Source organism: Rattus norvegicus, chromosome 12 (assembly GCF_021556685.1).
Source record: "Rattus norvegicus strain SHRSP/BbbUtx chromosome 12, alternate assembly SHRSP_T2T, whole genome shotgun sequence".
NCBI classification, from domain to species: Eukaryota; Metazoa; Chordata; class Mammalia; order Rodentia; family Muridae; genus Rattus; species Rattus norvegicus.
Genome location: NC_141545.1, coordinates 22285304 through 22308503, shown reverse-complemented (window position 1 = coordinate 22308503; position 23200 = coordinate 22285304). Strand labels below are relative to the sequence as shown.

Here is a 23200-nt window from a genome sequence, read left to right as displayed (position 1 = left end):
AAGAGCGGCTTTTAGCATTTCCAGTAATTCCCAACAAGGGAAGCAGAGCTTAGCCAGGTATGGTGAACCTAGCGTTCCGGAATTTAGGAAGCTGAAGCAGGGGGATTGCTGTGAGTTTGAGGCCACCCTGGGCTACACAGCGAGACCTTGGCCAAAAATCTTGCTCATCAAACAAAAACAAGGCCAAAGCAAAACAACAAAGCCAGCAACAAAATCTCACAAGAAGAAGATGAAGAAAAGGAAAGAGAAGGAGAAGGAGGAAGAGGAGGAGGAGGAGGAAGAGGAGGAGGGAGAGGAGGAAGGGGAAGAGAAAGGGGAGGAAGAGGAGAAGGAGGAGGAGAGGGCAGAAGAGGAAGAGGAGGAGGAGAAGGAGGAGAACAAAGAGGAGAAGGAGGAAGAAGAGGAGAAGGAGAGAGAGGGAGAGGAGGAAGAGGAGGAGGAGGAGGAGGAGGAGGAGAAGAAACAGGAAAAAGAGGCCTCTGAGTTGGCTCTGTGGATAAAGTTGCTTGCAAGTCTAATGAGAGTTCTATCTCCAGGGCTCAAATGGTAGAAGAATCTTTTTACCACATCCATGTCAGGTTGCTCACAACTGCTGGAAATTCAGCTTCTGAGGAATCCAGTGCCTTCTTTTGGACCCTATGGACATCCACACATATGTAGCAGATATGCTTGCCTGCGCGTGCACACACACACACACACACACACACACACACACACACACACACACACCATATATTGAAAAAAGGAAGAAGGGGTTGGGGATTTAGCTCAGTGGTAGAGCTCTTGCCTAGCAAGCACAAGGCCCTGGGTTCGGTCGCCAGCTCCGAAAAATAGAAAAGAAAAAAAAAAGAAAAAGAAAAAAGGAAGGAAGAGAGAAGAAAAGGAGGAGAGAGAAGAGAGGGAGAGAGAGGCAGAGACAGAGACAAGCAGAGAGAGATGAAGGGGTGGGAAGGGATTCTGACCAAATCTGTAATCGCAGCATTCAGGAAACAGGTGCAAGGATAGGAAATTAATTCAAAGTCATCCTCAGCTCCACAGTGCATTCAAGGCCAGCCTGGGCTACATGAAACCCCCTTTCAAACACAACACACACAGTGGATTTGACACTGAGCATCGAAGTGTGTAAGACCCAACTCCAAAGAGCCAGCATTTAGCTTTGAGCTCTTGCAGATTCTGACCAGCCAAGTCCCTGAGGCAGCCAGCTGCCTGGGGGCTTCTGCATCCATGAAGACTGGAGATCCAGGGATATCGAGGTTCCTGCAACCTGGTTCTCAGGGCCTCTGTGTGGGGGTTGCTAAGTCTCCAGGGCCACCAACCATATCTCGGTGCCCACCCCACAAGTCCACTCTCTAGGCTTAGACAGCATTGCATGGGCAAGGTGGGCTTCATCATCCAGGCTCACTCAAACCCAGTCTTGCTGGAGCCTGTGACCAGGCTGTGCCTGGCTTAATGAATGACTCCTGGGTCAGCAGCTGGTGCCCACGGTGCCTGGAGTCCCCAGGCACCCTCAGCAGCCCCCCTACAGCTGGACCCACAACCTGGCTCCTGGGCCTCTGCGTGTTTATGAATTTGGCTGATGGATGGGGTTGGGCATATAAACATGAGACCACTCCAGGGCTGCCAGTGTGCACAGAGAGCTCGGGCATGGAGCTCATGGGCAGGGAGCTCATGCTGATCCTCACCAGGGGCCCCAACCGAGAAGATTAGCCCCACCTGTCAGGACAGCTCACAGCGGTGAGCTCCTGAGCCCATGCAGAGAGGGACTCTGACTTTTCTGTTAGGGCTGGAGGACAGGTGGGGCTCCCCCTCTTTAAAGTCACAGCTGGAGGTGGTGTTAGGGAAAGTTTAGTCTGCGCTTGCCACGGGCATGAGAATCTGACCCTCGTCACACACATAAAGTTAGACTTGTTGAGCCAAACTTATAACCTCAGTGTTTTTTAACCATGCAGTGTTTCTATACATTCACTGCCCACTTCCACAAATAATGGTAAGAGGTCCGTGTTTCTAAGAGCAATTCATTACTCCGACGTGAGTTGGAGCAAGGGCTCGGTCGCTAAGAGCACTTGCTACTCCATCAGAGGACTTGAGTTTAGTACCTAGCACCCATGTCGGCCCTGGCAGACAGATAAAGGCAGAGTCAAGTGATCTCTAGACCTGACTGGCCAGCCAGCCAAGCCTTAGCTGCCTGTCCCTAGGCCAGTGAGAAGCGCCAGCCTGAAAAACAAGGTGGACATCCTCCACATTCACTTTTATCCACGTGCACACACACTCCTCCCACACTAGCACCCACCTCCACACACACACATGTACAAGTGAACACAAACCCAGGGTGGGGGACTCTGGCCCAGGGAGCCTGGTATTCTGGAATAAACCAGTCAACCCAGCATTCAGTTCTCTCTTTCTACCATGTGGATCCTGGAGATCAAATTTAGGTCATCATGCTTGGTGGCAAATTGCCTTAGCTCACTGAGTATCTTCTCTTGGTCAGACAGAGGCAGGAGGATCTCAAATTCAAAGCCAGACAGAGCTATATAATAACATGGCAACAGACACACACACACACACACACACACCAAAGACAAAAATATTAGAAAGCCAACACAATGTTGCTACATGCTAACAAACCATCAACTTATTCACAGACCTAGAAAATATTTGGGGATCTTAGCGATCCCAGCTTGTTCCCTAGGACCTCAGCAACACGCCCAGTCCTCTACCAGGCTGGCACAAAAGCTGTCGTGGCTCTGGGAGTCACCACATGCCATTTCTACACCACTGCCAAGTAAATAAAGGGAACCCATGTCAACCTCGGTTTCATCGTATGTGAGCCTGGGATGGCCACAGAAACTCCCAAGAAAGATGTCCACGGGGATGAAATGTACTTGAGGCTCTCTACATGATAAAGACTGGGAAAACAGAATCAGCCACAGTGTGCCCTGTATCTCTCTAGTGTTGGGAGTCCTGCAAGGAATGTCCAAGCATGGTTGTGCCCTCAAAGGATCATCAGACAAAAGATGCTAGGAGACAGAGCAGAGAGTCAAACTGTAGGAGCAGACACGGGGACCATAAAGGGACATAGTCAGCGTGGCTTAGACACAAAGTGACCATGAGGTTGAGCTCCGGAGGATAAAGGGAGCCAACCAGAAATGTGGAAGCCTCCAGCGTAGGGACGAGAATCTGGCAAGATGCTGGGATGGGAACAGGGAGGAGGTGAGAGTGGCGGTGGGAGAGCAGGGCATCATCAGGGGACTCCGTGCTTTCCACACAGAGCATAAGCATCCTGGCATCCTTACCGAAGAGGGGGTTGGCCTGAAACTGTGCTGTGGGTTCCTGGGTTGCTGTGGGGCTCTTTGTTACAGCAGCTCCTTTGTTGCCCTGACCAATACACTGTCTGGAGCATGGCTGCCACCATCCCCACCCTAAAGCCCCATGTCTATGAAGGCAGTAAGAAGTATGCTCGCTCTACACGCTCCCAGATACTCTGGAGACAGGCCATTGTCTCCTGTCATTGAAAGCTCCTAGGGGGAACAAAACCACTCCCAACTCAAGATCCAGCCTGTGTCCCTAGAAGCTATGGAGATGGCCAGACACGTCTAGAGCTCAGGCCTGGGAAACACCCATGCCAAATTGCTGGCTCACAGTCTCCAAGTTCCTCATGGGAGATCTCAGCAGACAGCCCAGAGGTGGTGCAGTGAACTGTCACTTCTGGGTGCCTATGACAGGGTCTAGTTACAGACACTAAATTTCCTTTAAACTACTGTGACTTTTAAAAAAACTTTTTTTTCCCTACAACAGTAAAAGGGAAGTGTGACTTTCTTAAGAAGGAGGCCAGTGGGGGCCATGTGGTGTCCACTCCTGCAAGGCCATGTCCCGGGCTTCCTCTTTCCATGTCTCGCAGTCCTGTTTGTGGTGACCAGAGGTTGGACTGAGTGCCCTCCTCAGCGGCTCTCCACTTGATTTTTTGAGTCAGGGTCTCTCATTGAACCTGGAACTCACCAGTTCAGCTAGACTGGCTGGCCAGCAGGCACCGGGGACCTCCTGTCTCCACCCCCTCGGTTTGAGATGATAGACACATGCCATCACTCAACTTTTAGGAGGGTCCTGGGGATCAAACTCAGGCCTTCTTGTTTATAAAACAAGCCCCTCATCAACTAAGCCATGTCCCTAACACTTCCCCAGACATTGTTAAGATTCAAAACATGGTAGCTCGTAAGAGAGAAGCTCGGCTCTCAGAGGTGCAGTTGAGGGAAACCAGACCCTTTTTAGGAGCCAGTTCCTGGGAATAGACCATGAAGGGACAGTCTTGCCTAGCTGGTTCTCATGGCTGCTCATCGTTTACAACCTTGGCCCTTAAACCCCTCTGTTTCACAACCCCCAGCTTTCCAGCATGAACTGAGCAGTGACTGGGACCCTCACCTCTGCTGGAGAGGTCCTTAAGCATCCAGTGTAAACCAAGTCATGGGCCCCAAGGACCCCATCAGGGATACCAGTAAGCAGGTTAGGAGGACAGCCAGCCAGGTCTAGTCACAAAGTGATCATGGAGCGAGGGCCACCAAGCATCAGTGCATAAACTCTTCCAGAGAGTGAGCAACAGGCCAGGGTGGGAACAGGGAGATAATGAGAGTGAAGGAGGAATAGCATGGAGAACAGGGCAAGCTCAGGGTCAGCACTTGCATTAATCTTGAGAGGCACAAAGAAAGGCTCCCTCTAAGACCCTGTCTGACACCCATACCAGGCTGTGTATGGGAACCCAAGTTCCTCCATGTCCAAAACCAGCCAGAGACCAGCAAAGAGTGAGGAATCAAGAGGTGTATGTATGAGAAACACCCTGCCCGTGGACACCAAGGATCCAAGACTGAATGGAGAGGAGCTACACACACACACACACACACACACACACACACACACACACACACACACACTCATACACACACACGCTCATATACACACAACTCACACATACACTCAAACACATACACACTCATACACATACACAACACACACACACTCATATGCACATACAACTCACACATTCACACATACACATACACTAACACACATACACACTCATACACATACACAACACACACATACACACACACAGGCACACACACTCATATGCACACACAACTCACACATACACACACATACTCACACACATACACACTCATACACATACACAACACACACACTCATATGCACATACAACTCACACATTCACACATACACATACACTAACACACATACACACTCATACACATACACAACACACACATACACACACACAGGCACACACACTCATATGCACACACAACTCACACATACACATACACACACATACTCACACACATACACACTCATACACATACACAACACACACACACTCATATGCACATACAACTCATACATTCACACATACACATACACTCACACACATACACACTCACACACATACACAACACACACATACACACGCACACACACACACACACACACACACACACACTCTGCACAACTGAGGCCACTGACTCTTGGCTCCAGAACAGGGAATAGGGAAAACCATTTCTTTGTATTATTTAAAGAAATATCTTTTAAAAGAATCTTAGTTTCACTTCCATACATGGAAATGGGTCTCTTCATCCATAAATGCAAAGTGACACAAGCAATTGGAGACAGGTGCAGAAGACTGCATTGCAGCCACGCCTGGGGCCCATGGGGACAGGCGTGTCCGTGGGGATGCAGGGATGCTCATGCACATGAGGACACACATGGCCACAGGGACACACACCTGCATATATGGGGATATGCATGTACATGGGAACCAGTACCCACAGAGGACCAGCACCCACAAGAGAATGCAGACACACAGGCACACGCATGGACACTTTGGGGTTCATCCACACAAGCTATTCCCAGGCCGTGAATGTAGGGTAGCCCACCCCATACAGAAATAAGATCTGCCGACCCCAGAGACCCCAGAAACAGCTCCCACTCGTTGGGAGCAGGCAAATAAGCACATGAGTAATGGGGAGGAAGATGGTTGCTCTTAGTGCCATGAGACCTGCCCTACTCTGGGGATTCAGGCCTAGCCTGCAGCTGCTGTGTACACACATCTGTCCTCTGTTTCTGCACGGATGGCAAGACAGAGTACTACTGCGAACTCACACACACACACACAATCGCAGACACAGAGCCTGGAGGTTGCCTCAGCCTGGGGAACGCATTCCTGGGTTTTATTTTTGAGACAGAAGCTTGCCGTGTAGTCCAGGCTGCCCTCAAGCTTTAGATACTCCCGCTGCAGCTTCTCAAGGGCTACAAGACAGGAATGTCTGCCGTGTCCGGGCTCCCAAAGAGCCCAGCCTGGCCAAGGATGACCCTCAGCTTCTAAGTTTGTTTGGTTTTGTTGTTTTGGCTTGTTTCATGAGACAAAGTTTAATATGTTGATGAGGTTAGCCTCAAATTCATTCTGTAGATCAGGCTGTTTCAGCCTCCCAGGTTCTGGACTAACAGAACATAAGCATCTAGTTTAAACATTTAAGGTTTGTCCCACTGTCCTGCTGGGGATTAAACACGCGACCCCGCATGTACAGAACTGCAAAACTCACACCCATAGGTTGTAAAAAATTAGTTATCATCGCAATTAAGTTTTTCGTGTGGAAGCTGATTTCGATCGCAGGTGCCCTACCCCCACACCCAACCCCACCCCCAGCCCCAACCCTGCAAAACCAGTCTGCTGCCCCTCCCCCCATGTGACTTTCCCTGGAGCTCCTGCTGGTTGAGTTGCCTCTCCTACCTTAAGGAGTCTGGGTTCTCATCTGCGAAGGTGCCCTGTTCAACCCTCATGCCTCGCTCCGCTGCCTGTCTGTAACACGGCTGGCTACAGTCTGTCCTTTTGACAACTGAGCAAACACACCAGCCTGGTGGGCGGCCGAGGTCAGCTTTGGTGCCCATGTTTAATGGCTCAGCCGTGAGGTCTGGGCTGTAGCGGAGGCACGGCCCAGCAGCTCCAGTGGGAAAACAGACATTAACTTAGATTCTGGCGCCGCTGCTCTCAGGATGGGGACAGGTGCCAAAGAGGGCCTGGGGACCACAGCTTGAGGCAGTCAAATCCTGTGTGAGAGGGTCCCCTTCTGCAGAGCCAGTCTCTGTCACAAATAACCTCAAGGTTTGGGTTTGCCCAGCAGGTGTATAAACAGTGGCTCTAACGAAGCTCCAGGACTCCAGGGCATGTGGACATGGCATGCAGGGGTCAAGACAACAGCAGGAGAGTCAGACTGAGATGGTATGTGGGTAGCAGTGGCCAGGCAGGGCCCTGCTCCACACACCCTTCTACGGCTCAGTTCCCCTCCCCACCTCACCATTTGCTACAGAAGCAGGCTGCACACCAGCCCTGCACACAGACAGCCTCAGGAAAACTCAGCCAAGCAGAGGGAAAGGGAATGTACTAGACTAGTCCTGGGTCGCTGCTTGGGCAGGAGCTACTGAGCTCCGTCTGTGAAGCACACGGCCTTGTTTCTTGAGTGAGGCCTAGTGTCTGCTTTCCAACACATATACCAGCCCATTCTCAGACCATCTAGGTCTCTGTATGCACGACGCCTCCTGAACAATGGTTCCTACCGCAGCTGACTCAGTGGCCCCATCCCTGCTGACCTCCACCAAAGCGCCCACATCTGGCTGACAACATCAGTGACCCTTCTCTTCTCCGACTTCCCCCCTTTTGATGGCCCACTGTCCTTGTTAACAATACCTAGCCCCTGCTATCCTCCCCCATAGCAGGACCCCCTTGTTGACCCATCCTACAGACTTTCCCATTGATGGAAACCCCCTCTTTTCATCTCCCCTGTCCTGGCTGGCCCACCCAATAACACCTGCCATCCAGAAGTCACTGAGCCCAGGGATTCTGTCCCTGTCAACTCTACTCACCACAGTCCACACCCCATGGCCCCCATCTGACTTTCTTCCTCCCCTGACCAACCAACAGAGAGTTCACAGGGTACCTTCCATCTACTCATTGCGGCCCTTGAGGGTCTCCCCAGAGGGTGCTGCCACAACTAACATTACCCCTTCCATCTCCTGTCAGGCTGGATGTGCCAGGAACCCTCCTCCTCAACCAGCCACAATCGTATGGGCACAGTGCCTGTAGTCACCCTGACTGAGTGAGTCCCAAGACGTGGATGACACGTATGTACCATTACAAATTAAATAGACCTCTCCTACTCCTACTTTCAACCCAGGAGAACATGCCCCAAGCAGGTAAGCTTGTTCTCCATATGCAGTTGGGCAGGGCATGTGCAGATAGGCCTCTGACACAGCCTAGAACTAAGGTCTAGTAGGCACAACTTTGTGTCTCTGCCCTGCTAGTTTTCTTTGCTAGGGCTGAGGGCACTGGTGAGTCCTCCACAGGGTACCTTTCCACCTGGCATTCCTCCTGCCAGACAGGGGAGAAACTCAAATGGAGCCCTGTGGGGATCTGGCCGTTCACTCAGAGATACATAGGTACCACAATGCCCAGATGTCGGCTCTTCCAGCCCCAGACGAGGTCTACCAGTTGCTCCAGCCTGCAGCCCAGTGTCTTGTGTATGTGTTCACATGAGTGTATTATGATGTGCATGCAAGAGTGTGGGTGTTGTTTATGGGCAAACACGCATGTAGTATGTAAACCGTGTTTGTGCTATGTGCACAAGTCATGTGAGCTGCTGTGTGATGCCGAGTGGGTATTTGGGCTATGTGCACAAAAGTGTGCATGTAATATGGGTGTGTGCTGTGCGGATAAGTATGCATGAGAGAGTGCCTGCTGTTCTGTGCATGAATACAGGCACGGTGCCCAGATGATTTATGCGTTGGTATGTCAAGTGTGCATATGACTGTGTGTGTGCCCGTGCGCTGAATTGTGCATGCATGAGTGTGTGTGCTATGTGCATGGGATTGTATGCTGGGTATGTATGTGATTTGTACTGTGTGTGAGTGTGGAATGGTGCACATGCTTCCTGCATGTGTGTGAGACTGTGTTAAATGGGTGGGCAGACAGTGTATGCACATGTATACTGTCTGAGTGGCGGGCATATCTGCTTGCTTGCTTGCTTGCTTGCTTGCTTGCTATGGAGTCTTGCTACATTGCTAAAACTTGTCTTAAACTCTTGGGCTCAGGCAATCCTCTTGCCTCACCCTCCCAAACAGTTGGGACATTCTGACAGATATGCAACTGTCATACCCAGTGGGAGTCAATGCCACCAAACTGTCCTTGTAGATATGTTTACATGGGAACTTCTCGTGATTTATATTTTCTCACTGGAACTCCAACTGTGTGTGACCAGCTTCAGTTCACCCCACCTGGAGTTTTGCACACGCCTTCAGGAGCCTACTCTGGCCTCCTCCACACCCCGCCAACTGGCAGTGCCCAGCCCCATCATGCTGCTGGGCAATATCTCAACTGTTGTTCCTGCCCTGACTGGACCCAGCCCACTTCCTGGGGGTGTGGAGGTTACGCTCTGCTGTTGACAGCCATTTCTCCTTTGAAGCCTTTGAGCTGAGTCCTAGACAGTGCTAGGACTGTAGATAAGCAATGGCCAGTGCATGGGAGTGTTAGGAAGGAAGCCAAGGTTAGAGGTCAGGAGACAGCTCCTTGGGAGGACCACTGATGACCCATGCACAGTGCTCCTATGTGTAGTTTCCCAAGATGAGCCCAACACAGTCATGCTTCCTCGTATTCCAAGGTCTGTATGGAGGGCAGCAGAGGGGCCGTAGGGCTGTGTGGGCCGCCACGGGATGCAATGGTTCAAGGCTCCACAGACTGATTTGTCCAGACTGGCTTATCTAGACTGGCTTGCGCATCTGTTTGGGTTTCCCAGCAAAACATGCATCCTCATAGCAACCACTCCTGCACAGTGTTTAAGGCGCCTCTGAGGAGACAGAAGTCTCAGCTGGGTAATCCCAGACTGTGGAAGCCAGCAGATACATTCCACATCTGTCTCGCTGGGGACACATGTGGCTGGCAGGGCAAGGATGATGGGAAATTGGATCCCAACGTCTGCAATGGGAGAGGGTCTGGGACGTGGGGGCTGCTGTGGCTCTGGAGAGGTTGAAGAGATGGTGATGATGCCTTTGACCCTGGTCTGGGAAGGAATGTTCCGAGTTGCTGTTTTCGTGTTCTTCTTTATTGATACAAGGGCTCATGTAGCCCAGGCTGGCCTCAAACTGGATATGTACCCAAGAATGATCCTGAACTTTTAATCCTCCTGCCTACACCTCTAAAGGGCTGGGATCATGTGAATGTGCCCTAACACCCAGTTTATGTGGTGCTAGGAACAGAACCCAGAGCTTTGTGCATGCCAGGCAAGCACTCTTATTTTTTTTTTAACTTTTAGATAGGGTCTCGCTCTTAGAGAACGGCCTGCTGCAGAGGCTCTGAATCCTGCAAGAAATCCCTGGAACCAGAGGAGAGTGTACATTTGGAAGGTCAGTGGATAACATTGGGAGCCATCATGGTGTGGCCATTGCATCCAAACAGGAGGCTCTCCTGCTTTCTTTTTCTTTTTTTTTTTTTTTTTTTTTTTTTTTTTTTTTTTTTGGTTCTTTTTTTCTAACCCAGGGCCTTGCGCTTCCTAGGTAAGCACTCTACCACTGAGCTAAATCCCCAGCCCCGCTCTCCTGCTTTCTTGCCTATGAGCTGTAGCACCCCACATCCAGCCACTAAGAGAATGCAACTGCGATTTACCCAGGATGGAGCCTTGGCAAACAAACCCTAGGAGTTTCTTCCATATCAGGCCAGAGGGAACACGGAGCCCTACTGACCCAAAGTGACCATGTTAGCTATCCATGAGAAAGAAGATGGATCAGAGTCCATGGTCCTCTGTGATCCTCTTGGGGGGGCGGGGGCTGTGCTGATAGGAGCTTCCCTGGCCTTCCGGAGGGCGCTCATGATCACCAAGTGGTGCCCGAATAGGCCAGACCTCCCTGGGAACTGTGACAGTTTGTCACAGTGAGTCCAGCCAACAAGCTGGAAAACACTAGTGAACGAGATGACCCAGTGCCGGACACACGTGGGGAGAATAATGGCCCTGCCCCCTGAGAAAGCCCCCACACCTTGGAATCAACAGACGCAGGGGAGTTCCAAGCCCTGCCTAGCTCTTGGGAGTTCCTTCCAGTCCAACCCAGAGGCAAATTCAGTGTTGCTAGCAGACACTGGGTTGGCAGTCCCAGAGACATTGCGATTCCTCTGTAGTGGGGGTCAAGGAGGCCCCGCCTACATAGCCCTAAGGCTGGGAGAAGAGGGTTGCTTCTGTGCTAAGGAGGGATGTCCCCCAGCCCAGAGCAGCTAGCTGACAGCCACACACCCAGCCTGTCCCCCCAAGACAGGGACAGGGGTAAAGCCTTTAGGTTTCAGAGGGCCGTTCAGAGGCCCCTTGGCAATGGATATCCCCTGTTGACTCATGAGGAATTTGGGTCATCCAGGCAACACGCACTGTTATCACAGGTAGTGTGACATATAGTATGCTTGGCGCATGTACCCAACGATGCAATCTTACAGCAACACACACTTCCAACCTCCTGTCCTCACGCCTGATGCAGCCAGCAGAAAGTGCATCAAGCATTAGAGTGAGGGCCCATTCGGAGTCCTTCTCAATTGTCCTCTGTGCAGCCTCTCTGCTATGTGGTCCAGTATCGGGAGCTCCAACACAACTGGTACCTCATGCTTGGACCATCGATAGGACACCTTTCTTACCTCAAAAACGTCTACTTGAACTCCAATACCCCGATCCCTTTCTGCCCTCTTCTTCCACATCTGCTGGTGGCTTTCTCTCATGACTGAAGCTCATCTGTCACCTGGAGACCTCTTCCCTTTCTGACTGCCTTGCTTCCGCCATGATCCCTTATTCAATTTATTCTGCACGGATGACCCTGGGTGATTCCTTTTGACAAATGTCACACACTCTAATGGCCACCTCAAATTCTGAATAAAACCACATGAAAGACCTTGGTTAGCAGGCCTCCAACGACTACCTGAGAATTCTTTGTAGTCCCTCTCCCCAGCCTGTTTCAGCACAGACCAGGGACCTAAGACCCTCACTCTCCAGAACTAGCTCCTGTCTGAGACGTCCTGGGCTCCAGGCATACAATGTCCTTTCTAAAACCCTGCCCCACTTTCCACATGTCCTACAATGTCTGGCTCCCTTAGAACCACTTCCAGAAGGGTTGCCTGTTTTTTGCCACACCTACAGCCAAGGGAGCTAGAGAAAGATCTGAAGCATGGCTCTACGCCGCTCCTTCAGGCCCTAAACTTTCTCCAGTCACTATTCCCAAAGAGAGGGGCACAGGAACCAGCTGAATGACATTAAAAACAGCTCAAGGAGCCATGAGGATAGAGTAAGGACAGTGAGTTTGAGGCATAAACACACCCTGGGGAGTGCAGTAGGGTCAGCATAGGTCCGGACTGACCATGAGTAGAGCAAACATGTCCCTCAGGGATACCTGGATGCAGTGTATGTCTGGCCTTCTTCCTGCAAAGGTGATCTCTATGCCCCAGCAGGGAGGCAGGCACTCTGGTGTTAGGGCTGTGTTCCCAGGCCCTGGGGGCAGCTGAGAAATGTGTTGTTTTGCAGTCGCTTCAACACTGTGGACATTCATAAAATTAATTTGCTAAGCAAGGAGATAAATCCACTGCTCCGTTCCCATGGCAACACCTCCCGTGCTGCCCAACTTTTCAGTCTTTGGATTTTTATGGGAAGCCATCCTTCCTGGTCCAGCTGCTTCCCTGGCTGCTCAATCGGGGCGGGGGGGGGGGGCAGGAATGGGACAGCGGGGCGGGTTGGGGGTGGGGCAGCTCGAATTGAGGAATGCGGGTCTGGAATCCCGAGCTGCTGAGAAATCACTTCTCCCACCCAGCCCCTGTCCGGCTCCTCTTGGGTTTTCCTGGAGAGCTGTGGAAGACCTTGGATCCAGATGAGGTCACCCTTGCCTGCAGGTCCTGGCAGGCTCAGCCCAGGCCCAGGGTACCCCCTACTAGGAGGCCAGCCAAAAACTGTGTCTTGCCAAGACCCAGCGAAGGCTTTGTCCCATCTCAAGGGCTCCTGGCCCAGGGTAGCTCACCCCAGGGGAACAGAGGCAGGAAGGTGACACATTAGGGAGTGAGCTCAGACAGTAGGGGGGGGGAACCCTGCACCACCCCATTTGTGACTTCCACCTTTGTGTCCTAGGCGCCTGGCTCCCACCAGTGGGTGTGCCTGCAGGAGGCACACCCAGCTCCTGCCCTGTCTGCTGAGTGTTTTCCAGAAGCTCTGAGGATCAGGTGTCTGCGAGGCTGGCAGCTTCTCCATCCTGCCCAGGGACAGCTGCTGTGAATACAGCAAGGAGAGACAACCCCCTTGACCTCAGAGGGTGCAGCCCCCCCCCCCCCCCCCCCCCCGGCAAAGACCTCTGTGAAGCACATAAACTGATTCCAACTCCTTAATCTACCTGTCCTGATTGTGGTAGTGAGGCTCCTAGTATCGATCCCCTTCTGGATGCCTCCGTGAGTGGTATGGAAATCAGTTCCAGAAACAATCACATCTTGTTGGTGTAGTGGGAGCCAGGCACTACACAAGCAGCCGGCATGACATCCCGTAGCTCTCAGAGCACTGGGGCTCTGGGACAGGTAGATACCCTCCCATTGGCAGCTGGGGGTGGGGCATGGGGGACAGGGAATAAAGATGTGGGCTTTGTAGATAGCTTTCCCAGGACCGCCAGTGTCCTCCTCAAGCTGACAAGGACGCAGTTTACAAAACAAGTTCAGAAAATCCACACTAGGAAAAATGTGATAACTACCGATGAGACATGGCTGTGAGACGGGGGGGGGGGGGGGGGGGGACCCGAAGGGACAAGGGCAGCCCAGGTGTGAGGGAAACAGGAGACTTCACGTTTCAAGGAGAGGAGCTCAGACATAGCAGCTGAGAGCGCCTGCCCATATCCCACAGGGAGCTGGGTTTGACCCTCCATGTACATCTGGCTTAGATGTGGCCAAAGCCTTCCCAAGCCATGTGAATAAGCTGCACGGTCCCCTGTGGTGCTTTCTGGTCCCTGTGGACTTGGGGTCTGTGGGTTTACTTTCCAGATTCAGCTGATCACAGAGGAAGAAGGGTATTAGGGGAAAAAAAGCCACGTTGCCAAGGAGACCACTTCAAACACATTTTATAAGGTTCTGAAAACTATACCTTCCCCTGGGGTTGGGTTACATCCCAGAGGCCCAGACAATATGCTGTTCATGTGAATGAGGCCCAACCTCTCCCTCATCTCCAGTCAATGAAGGCTCCAGGTGACTGATGTTGAGGTCACCCTGAGAAGCAGGCACCTTCTTAGAAACCTTTCTGCATTGAGGACACTGGGGACTTATGAAGAAGCTGGTCCCAACCCAGCCCCATTGTCTGAGATTCCCCCAAAGTAACCGGCAGTTCACACACTGTCCTCAAACAGCAGAACCTTCTGGAAGATCAGGGACACCCTGAGGTCAAATCTCACACCTTCACCAGAGAGACAGGAAGAGAGGGGAGGGACCATGAAACACAGGAGCAGAGAGGGACTGTTGTTATTCTAGCACTCAGAGCTGAGGGAGTGTGAACCGCTTCCAATTCAAGGCCAAACTAGTCTATAGCGTGAGGCTGTCTCAAAGAGCCTAAGAGAGAATGGGGAAAAATACCTCGGCTGACAAAGGGCTTACTGTACAAGTATGGGGAACTGAGTTTGATCCCCAGCACCCATATAAAAAGCCAGGTGTAGTAGCATATTCTTGTAAGCCCAGGATTGGGGAAGTAGAGACAAGAGGGTTGCTGGGGTTGCCTGACTTCATTGGGGTTCTTCTCTCTCCCTTTTTTCCCTTCATCAAGACAAGGCCACTCCATGTAGCCCAGGTTAGCCCAGAACCCCCAATCATCCTGTTCGAACATCACGCTTAGCACACCTTCACTTCTCAACCTGAAGATAGGCTCCTGTAGACACTGAGATCAGCGCTGCACAGAGGCCAAGTTCATGACCAAACACAGAGAAATTCAGAACAGAGGATTTTGAGAACTATAGGCAGGGGAGGAGGCAGGAAACAACATCGGAGGTAAGGCTAGGGGCAGATGCCCTCCTGATAGGCATGCTGGAAGTTCTGTACAGCTCCCACTAGGATGTCGGCCATCATCTGGGCCTTGGAGCCTGAGAACTAACCTTGTTCTGCTGGATGACTTGTCAAACAGATGTCCCTGACATGATTGTGCCTTTCTTTCTTAAATGGTCTTTTTTTCTAAGATGGCCTCTTGGGTTGGAGGTCTGTGTGAAGCCAACCCCACCAATACACACACACGTATTAGTTCAAAGGCTCTGGTCTTGGCCTGTACCAGGCCTGAGTCTTGGAGACTGAAGTGCTGGGATGGAGGAAGCAGACCTAGTCTAGTCTTGACCAGAACAACCATTAGTTCTAGTTGTCTCTCCTCTATATTTTTATTACATTCATGCATTTGTGTGTATATTTGTGTGTGTTAGTGTGTATGTGGGTATATGTGTATGCTTTTAAGTGTGTGTCTGTGTGTGCATCTGTGTGTATGTATATGCTTATGAGTGTACATTTGTGTTTATATGTGTGTTTGTATATGTGTGTATGTTTGTGTATATGTGTGTTTGCGTGTCTGTGTGTGCATCTGCATATGTGTCTATGTGTGTATGTGTATGTTTCTATGTATATGTTTGTATATGTGTATATGTTTGTATGTATGTGTGTGTCTATGTGTTTGTGTGTGTGCATATATTTGTATACGTTTGTGTTTATGTATGTATATGTGTGTTTGCATATGTGTGTGTGCATGTTTGTGTATATGTGTCTGTGTGTGCATCTGTGTATGGGTCTACATGTGTATGTTTCTGTGTATATGTTTGTATATATGTGTATATCTTTGTATGTATATGTGTGTTTGTGTGTATGTATGTATATGTTTGTGAGTATGTGCATATATTTGTGTATGTTTATGTGTGTATATGTTATGCAATGCCATCAAACCTGTCATCATTTTTAAGGAAAGACTTTTGATCTCAACAACATTGACAGCACAGTGGCAGGGGTGCGAGGCCATGGCACCAACTCTCCCACATAGACATTTGGGGATGATGTGGAGGATGTTGGCTGAAGTGCTAGGTAAGAGGAACAGAGAACAAGCCAAAGCCGCCCTGGCTTCCCCTCGGTGCTGCCCAGAGCCCACTGGCAGCAACAGCCTTTATAGGACTCACCTCTGTGATGATGTAGAAATCATCCCCAGGCTCCCCCTGCACAACGATTTTCTCTCCATCTTCAAACTGCACAGGCTCCAGGGCATCAGCTACAGTGAGGCGTTCCCACTTCTCCAGAGACTCTGCAGGAAGATACAAGAGTCACTGGCCACACTTCACTACCATGGAATCCTTGGATGCTTTCTTAGGAAGCCCAGTTCTCAGATCCCTGAGGTGACCTGAGACCGTGCTCCTCAGAGGCGACAGATTTCCTGCAGCAGAAACCACAGAATGCTGAAATGCCAGATCTGGTCCTCAACCCAGGGGCTGGCACCTCTCTCCATTAGGTTCTATTCAAGATGGACTCTGTATGTAAGCTGTGTGTGGTAGCACAGGTCTACATCCCAGCTACTCAGGAGGGCAAGGCAGGAGGAGGACGGTCAAGGCATGCCTAGGATAAAGAGTGTGTTCAAGAGCACTCCGCACAACTTAGTGAGATTTTTGTCTCAATATAAAAAGTAAAAAGAAGTCAGTCTGAAGATGGAACTCAGCAGTAGATCTCCTGCCTAGAATCCCCAGTGAGGGGCTGGGGGCGTGGCTCAGTGGTAGAGCCCCTGCCCAGAATCCCCCAGTGAGGGGCTGGGGGCGTGGCTCAGTGGCAGAGCCCCTGCCTAGAATCCCCAGTGAGGGGCTGGGGTGTGGCTCAGTGGTAGAGCCCCTGCCTAGAATCCCCCAGTGAGGGGCTGGGGTGTGGCTCAGTGGTAGAGCCCCTGCCTAGAATCCCCAGTGAGGGGCTGGGGGTGTGGCTCAGTGGTAGAGCCCCTGCCTAGAATCCTCCAGTGAGGGGGTGGGTGCGTGCCTCAGTAGTAGAGCCCCTGCCTAGAATCCCCCAGTGAGGGGCTGGGGGTGTGGCTCAGTGGTAGAGCCCCTGCCTAGAATCCCCAGTGAGGGGCTGGGGTGTGGCTCAGTGGTAGAGCCCCTGCCTAGAATCCCCCAGTGAGGGGCTGGGGTGTGGCTCAGTGGTAGAGCCCCTGCCTAGAATCCCCCAGTGAGGGGCTGAGGTATGACTTAATGGGAGAGCACTTCCCTAGCCTGTGCCAGGCCCTGCGTTCCATCCTCAGCACAAAATATAAAGTAAAATACATTTGATTCCTATTTAATTTTTTTTCTTGGGAGATGCATTTTGAAAACAGCATTGACTCTGTAATGTAAAAGTAGGTACTAAATATTTAGTCAATATTCATTTAGAGAGAAATTGCTTTCTCTACAAAGAACAAGACTCTCTCTCTCTCCCCCCCTCTCTGTGTGTGTGTGTGTGTGTGTGTGTGTGCGTGCGTGTGTGTGTGTGTGTGTGTGTGTGCGTGCGTGCGTGTGCACGCATCTCCCCCAGCTTCTTGGAGTTTTGTTTTGTTTTGAGACAAGGCCTTGGTATATATTCCAGGTTGAGCTTGAACTCGCAGTGCGATGGTTAGCTTCAATTGTCAATGTAAACAATTAGAATAATCTTGGGGGAGAGTCTTAATGAGGGATTGTCTAGGTCAGGCTGGACTGTGAATGTGTCTGTGGGGGGATTGTCTTAACTGCCATAATGGATGTGGGAAGACTCAGCCTAAGAGTGGGAGGCACCATTCCCTAGGTTTGGATCTTCGACTGTGTAAGAGAAGGCTAGCTGAGCGCTAAGCTAAGCACGAACGCATTCATTCTCTCTGCCTTTGACTGCGGATATGACGTGACCAGCTGTCCCAAGCTCCTGTCAATGTGACTTCTCTGTGAGACGCTCTAGCCTAGAACCCTCTCTTCCCTAAACTGCTTTTTGTAAGCTGTTTTATCACAGCAACAGACATGAATCTAGGACACACCCTGTGGAGCTGTGGCTAATTCCACAGCAGTCCTCCTGCTTCAACTTCCTGAATGCTGGGTTTGCAAGCTTGAGCCACCGTGACCAGCACTGATGTTCTGGCATCCGGAAGGGACACACCTGCCACTGTTTTAGGCAAAAAATTGTTAATTCTGATGCCGTTTACCTTTAAATGCTTATGCACGCAGGAGGCCCCTGAATCCTGCACACAGCTTCCCTTCCCTGACCCCCAGATAGGAAGAAAACCATAAGAAAGTGGCCATTTTCTGCAAGAAAATCATGGTCACCTTTTTAACTATATCCCCCGCTACTGCCTTGCTGCGAAAGAAACCTTTCTGGCCCATGCTTCAATGCTACATATGTAGGCCAGCTGCTAAAAATAAAATTTTAAAAAGGCATTCATTTTAGATCTAGGTTAGCAGGGAAATATGCCTCCTTTAAATCCCCTGCCTGTGCCCCACACTGCAAAAGGGTCACATTTCCAACCAACCCCAGGCTTCAGGGAACCCTGCTGTGTAATACTAAGTCTTACTCCAGCCAGAACATGGCTCCACCTCTCTCTTCTTTTCCTCCCTTTCTTCTCTCTTCTCAGTTTTTTCTCTCCTCCCCTCTCATTTACTGAGACACAGTCTCAAAAGTAGCCAAGCCTGACTTAAGGACTCTTATAATTCTCCTGCCTCAGCTTCCTGAGCACTAGGCTTACAGACTTACACTACCACATGTGGCTTGCTGCAGCTTTCTTTAAAATGTGTTTGACCGGGCATATTGGCTCGTGCCTGTAACCTCGTACTTGTGAGGTGGAGACAGAAGATCATAGAGCTTCAGTGACAGCCTTGACTGTGTGGTGAGGCGGAGGCCAGCTTGGACTGTGCGGTGGTTTGAATAAGAATGGTCCCAGGGGCTCATACGTTTGAGTACTTGGTCATTAAGAAATGGTGCTACTTGAAAGGGATTAGGAGGTGTGGCCTTGTTAGAGGAAGTGTCACTGGAAGTGGGCTTTGGGGTTTCAAAATCCCAAACCAGTCCCAGTAGCTTCCTTCTGTTGCCTTCCAATACAGATTCTACAGCTCTCGGCTAACACGTCTGCCAGCATGCTTCCACACTAGTCATGAGGATAAAGGGTTAAACCTCTGAAACTGCAAGCAAGTCCCAATTAAATGCTTCTTTTCCTGAGGGTCACCGTGGCCATGTGTGTCCCTTCACAGCAATGAGGCAATGCACACCATCCACTGTGGAACAAGGCCATTTCTGAGGGAAATTATAGTCTATGACAGGAAGAAAAAGGTGCAGAGCGACACTGGAATGTTAATATGGAACACTATGTGCAATAGAGGCCCAACTTTAGGTGAGGGGCGTGGCTCAGGGTAGAGCCCCTGCCTAGAATCCCCCAGGGAGGGGCTGGGGGCGTGGCTCAGGGTAGAGTCCCTGCCTAGAATCCCCCAGTGAGGGGTTGGGGATGTGGCTCAGTGGTAGAGCCCCTGCCTAGAATCCCCCAGTGAGGGGCTGGGGGCGTGGCTCAGTGGTAGAGCCCCTGCCTAGAATCCCCCAGTGAGGGGCTGGGGGCATGGTTCAGTGGTAGAGCCCCTGCCTAGAATCCCCCAGTGAGGGGCTGGGGGCGTGGCTCAGGGTAGAGTCCCTGCCTAGAATCCCCAGTGAGGGGCTGGGGGCGTGGCTCAGTGGTAGAGCCCCTGCCTAGAATCCCCCAGTGAGGGGCTGGGGGCGTGGCTCAGGGTAGAGCCCTGCCTAAAATCCCCAATGAGGGGCTGGGGGTGTGGCTCAGTGGTAGAGCCCCTGCCCAGAATCCCCCAGTGAGGGGCTGGGGGCGTGGCTCAGGGTAGAGCCCCTGCCTAGAATCCCCCAGTGAGGGGCTGGGGGCGTGGCTCAGGGTAGAGCCCTGCCTAGAATCCCCCAGTGAGGGGCTGGGGGCGTGGCTCAGTGGTAGAGCCCCTGCCCAGAATCCCCCAGTGAGGGGCTGGGGGCGTGGCTCAGGGTAGAGCCCCTGCCTAGAATCCCCCAGTGAGGGGCTGGGGGCGTGGCTCAGTGGTAGAGCCCCTGCCTAGAATCCCCCAGTGAGGGGCTGGGATTAAGCAATGGAGAATTTACCTAGTATGTACAAGGCTTGAGGTTCAGCCGTAGCACCCCACTCTCTTCTCTCTCTCTCTCTCTCTCTCTCTCTCTCTCTCTCTCTCTCTCTCTCTCCATATTTTAAAGCACAGCCCAAGCCCCACCAGTGGCATTTAAATGTGCGCTATTCCAAGGTTTGAAAACCAGATTTGCTACAGCATTATCTCCTAACAGCATAAATCTTAGGTGAAAACTGAAGTAACTGTAAAGGTGGCAGCCAGTATTTGGCCCAGAGTTTTAGATGAAACATAACACATTTCGGAACATTTAAATCATGCACGCAGGGGCAGAGGCAGAGGCAGAGGCAGAGGCAGGGGCAGGGGCAGAGGGGCAGAGGCAGAGGCAGAGGCAGAGGCAGAGGCAGAGGGGCAGAGGCAGAGGCAGAGGGGCAGAGGCAGAGGGGCAGAGGCAGAGGCAGAGGGGCAGAGGCAGAGACAGAGACAGGGAGGGGCTTTGCAGTGACCTACCTGAGGGGAGTAGATGGAGAGTGGCTGCCTATGGGGGATGAATCTCTGCTGGGGCAAAGATCAGGTTCTAGGTAAACAATGGGAGCTGCACACCCTGAGGCTGGGGTTATTTCTCTGAGCCAGCTTCTTACAACGGGGCAAATGGCCGGTTCTGTGTTGTGCGTGTCTCACCACAATGAATGAATCAGTACTGCAGCAGTTCATTAAGGGCAGGAAGGAGAGGCACCTTCACACAGCCACGGGACAAAGTGTACGGAGAACCTCTGTGTTTAAGAGGCACCGAGGGGAACAGGTGCCAAGCAGAGCCCCCCTCTCCCTCATAATTCAGAACAAGATTACCATCATCTTCTCGAAAGGTCTCTGAGCTACTCAGCTGTGCACATGAGCCCAGGGTGCATCTCTGACCCACAAGTCTCCACAGGCCCTAGGGATGGGACATAAAGGTGGCCTTGGAAGGGTAGTGATGTCACTGAGGAGCCTTGCTCAAGGTGAGCCAAAAGGGAGGGGGAAGACACTTAGTACAGAACTCCAGCTAGGAGAACAAAGAGCTAGTTTTCAGCTCAGAATCATGGAGCTGACATGGGGGCACCAAAGACAGCAAGAGAGATAAACAGACACAGCGTAGAAGGGACAGGGACACCTATGGTATGACATACTCTAAATATGCACCTGTATTAAGTTCCACCATAAATGTGTGCATATATGAACATACAATGTGTATGTGCACATGCATGAATATGTGTACTATGATCATGTGCCATAAATGTGTGTTTACATTTGAGTGTGCACACATATAAATGCATGCTACATTTGTGCATTATGTATCTGTATATACATGTGCATGCGTGCACGTGTATGAGTGTAGGTGAGTATGTGGTATGTGTGTGTGTATATATGTACTTCCCTTGCTGTAGGAGCCAGGCACAGGTGTCTGCATTTGCATGTGAGCATGCATGTACCAAACCTGCGGAATGCTAAGCAGAGATGACCTGTCAGCCACACAGGGAGAAGCAGATGTGAGCTCATTGCAGGTGCTCACGGGAGGCTGCAGAGAGGCTGCGGGCAGCAGAGCCACTGACCTAAGATGGAGACTTTGCTGAGGAATTCCTCATACATCTTGCGTTTCCTCAGTGTGCTTCCCTGTGAAAGAAAAAAGCAGAACAAGGCAGGTGGGTCACTGATCTCAGTCAGCCTTCCCAAGCTGGCAGACTCCTCTCAGCAGTTAAATGTATCTGAGAGCGTATGTCTCCTATTCCCTGTTCCTCACCTTCTGTGCCTTCTAAAGCAGATTCTGGCACCATCAGGGCTGTTTCCCGGAGTCCAACACTGAGCAAGCCACCACCACCCACCTCACTCCCCCGCCCCAGTGAATGGGACCATGAGGTTCAAAGGTGGCTGTGGTTATGCTTGCCCTGCTCTTCCTATGTAGACTCTAATGTGTAATGTGCCTGCCTCAGTCGCCTGACTTGCATTATAAATGTGCACCACTAAAACAAAGCCTTGAGGTTTCTGGTAAGTTGTCAGGGCATCCAGCCATCCAGTGGGCCTCCCGGCATCCTCAGGTGTCTACAGCAATGGTGAGAGAGGCTTGTGACCGCTGCCCGGCCATTGACAAGAGGCCATAGATGTCCTGGAGAAGTTTGCCCTGCCTCCCATTGCTGCAGCTGTGACCCTTTTATTCCTGAGGTCAACACCAAACTCAGGTACAGCAGCCCTGACTAGGAGTCTGCCGAGAAAGACGTACGTTGGAAGATGTCCAGGAAAGGGAGATGGATCAGACATGAGGTACTGATACATGGACGTCTGCAAAGCAGCATGGCCCTGCCTCGTCTAAGAGACTGGCAACCTCAGTCCTACGTGGGGTGGCATTTATCCTATAAGCGTCCCTCGTGATGCCTGATGGCAAGCTCTAAGCACCTCAGAAACAAGGTGTAGCAGCCCCAAAGCCACTGGAGCAGAAATGGAGGGAGAAGCCAGTGCACTGTAGGCTCAGAGCTGAAGCTCCGGCAGACAAGGCAGAGCCAGACGTGCAGTCCCTCTCTTGACACCACCCACTGACAGGCTGCCCCTGGTCTCTGGCAGCAGGTTCAGCTGGGTATAAAAATGTTCATGTCTCCATCCACTAGGCTCACAGCGGGTGGTTCTATCATACTTGAAATAATGGTTGCAGCAAGAGCCCCCTCTACATGGGGTGTAGGGATAGCCCATGGACCCAAACTCAGACCATGAGCCCATGGACCCAAACTCAGACCATGAGCCAAAGTCAGCCGGTGAAGCTCTGCTGAAGGGAAAGGGCTTTCAGGAGAAGGGCTGAACTGAAGGCACGTGGCAGTAAATGCCAGTCCTGGGCAAGCTAGGACGAAAATGTGAGCGCCAGTGAAATGAGGAGGAAGGGCCCTCAAGGTTCCGGGGCACAGGGCAGCTTCCACAGGGCCAGGTTAGGCTTCTCCCTAGCACAAGGTCAACCTTCTTGTTTGCTTCAAGATGGTCAACACTCCTGGCTCACTGCCTGGGCTCTCAGCATCCAGAACACAGCCCA

The 23200-nt window shown here is 51.4% G+C and overlaps 1 protein-coding gene across 5 annotated transcripts in view; it reads right to left on the bottom strand.

Annotated features, from left to right (window-relative positions):
• Prkar1b (protein kinase cAMP-dependent type I regulatory subunit beta) overlaps positions 1–23200 on the bottom strand; it is a 133721-nt gene that overhangs the window by 3473 nt on the left and 107048 nt on the right. For all 5 annotated transcript variants that reach the window (XM_087577793.1, XM_087577794.1, XM_087577792.1 and 2 more), the window contains 2 exon segments: positions 21741–21801; positions 16234–16355 (listed from right to left, as the gene is read on the bottom strand). In XM_087577793.1, the coding sequence (XP_087433919.1) occupies positions 16234–16355; positions 21741–21801 (183 nt within the window).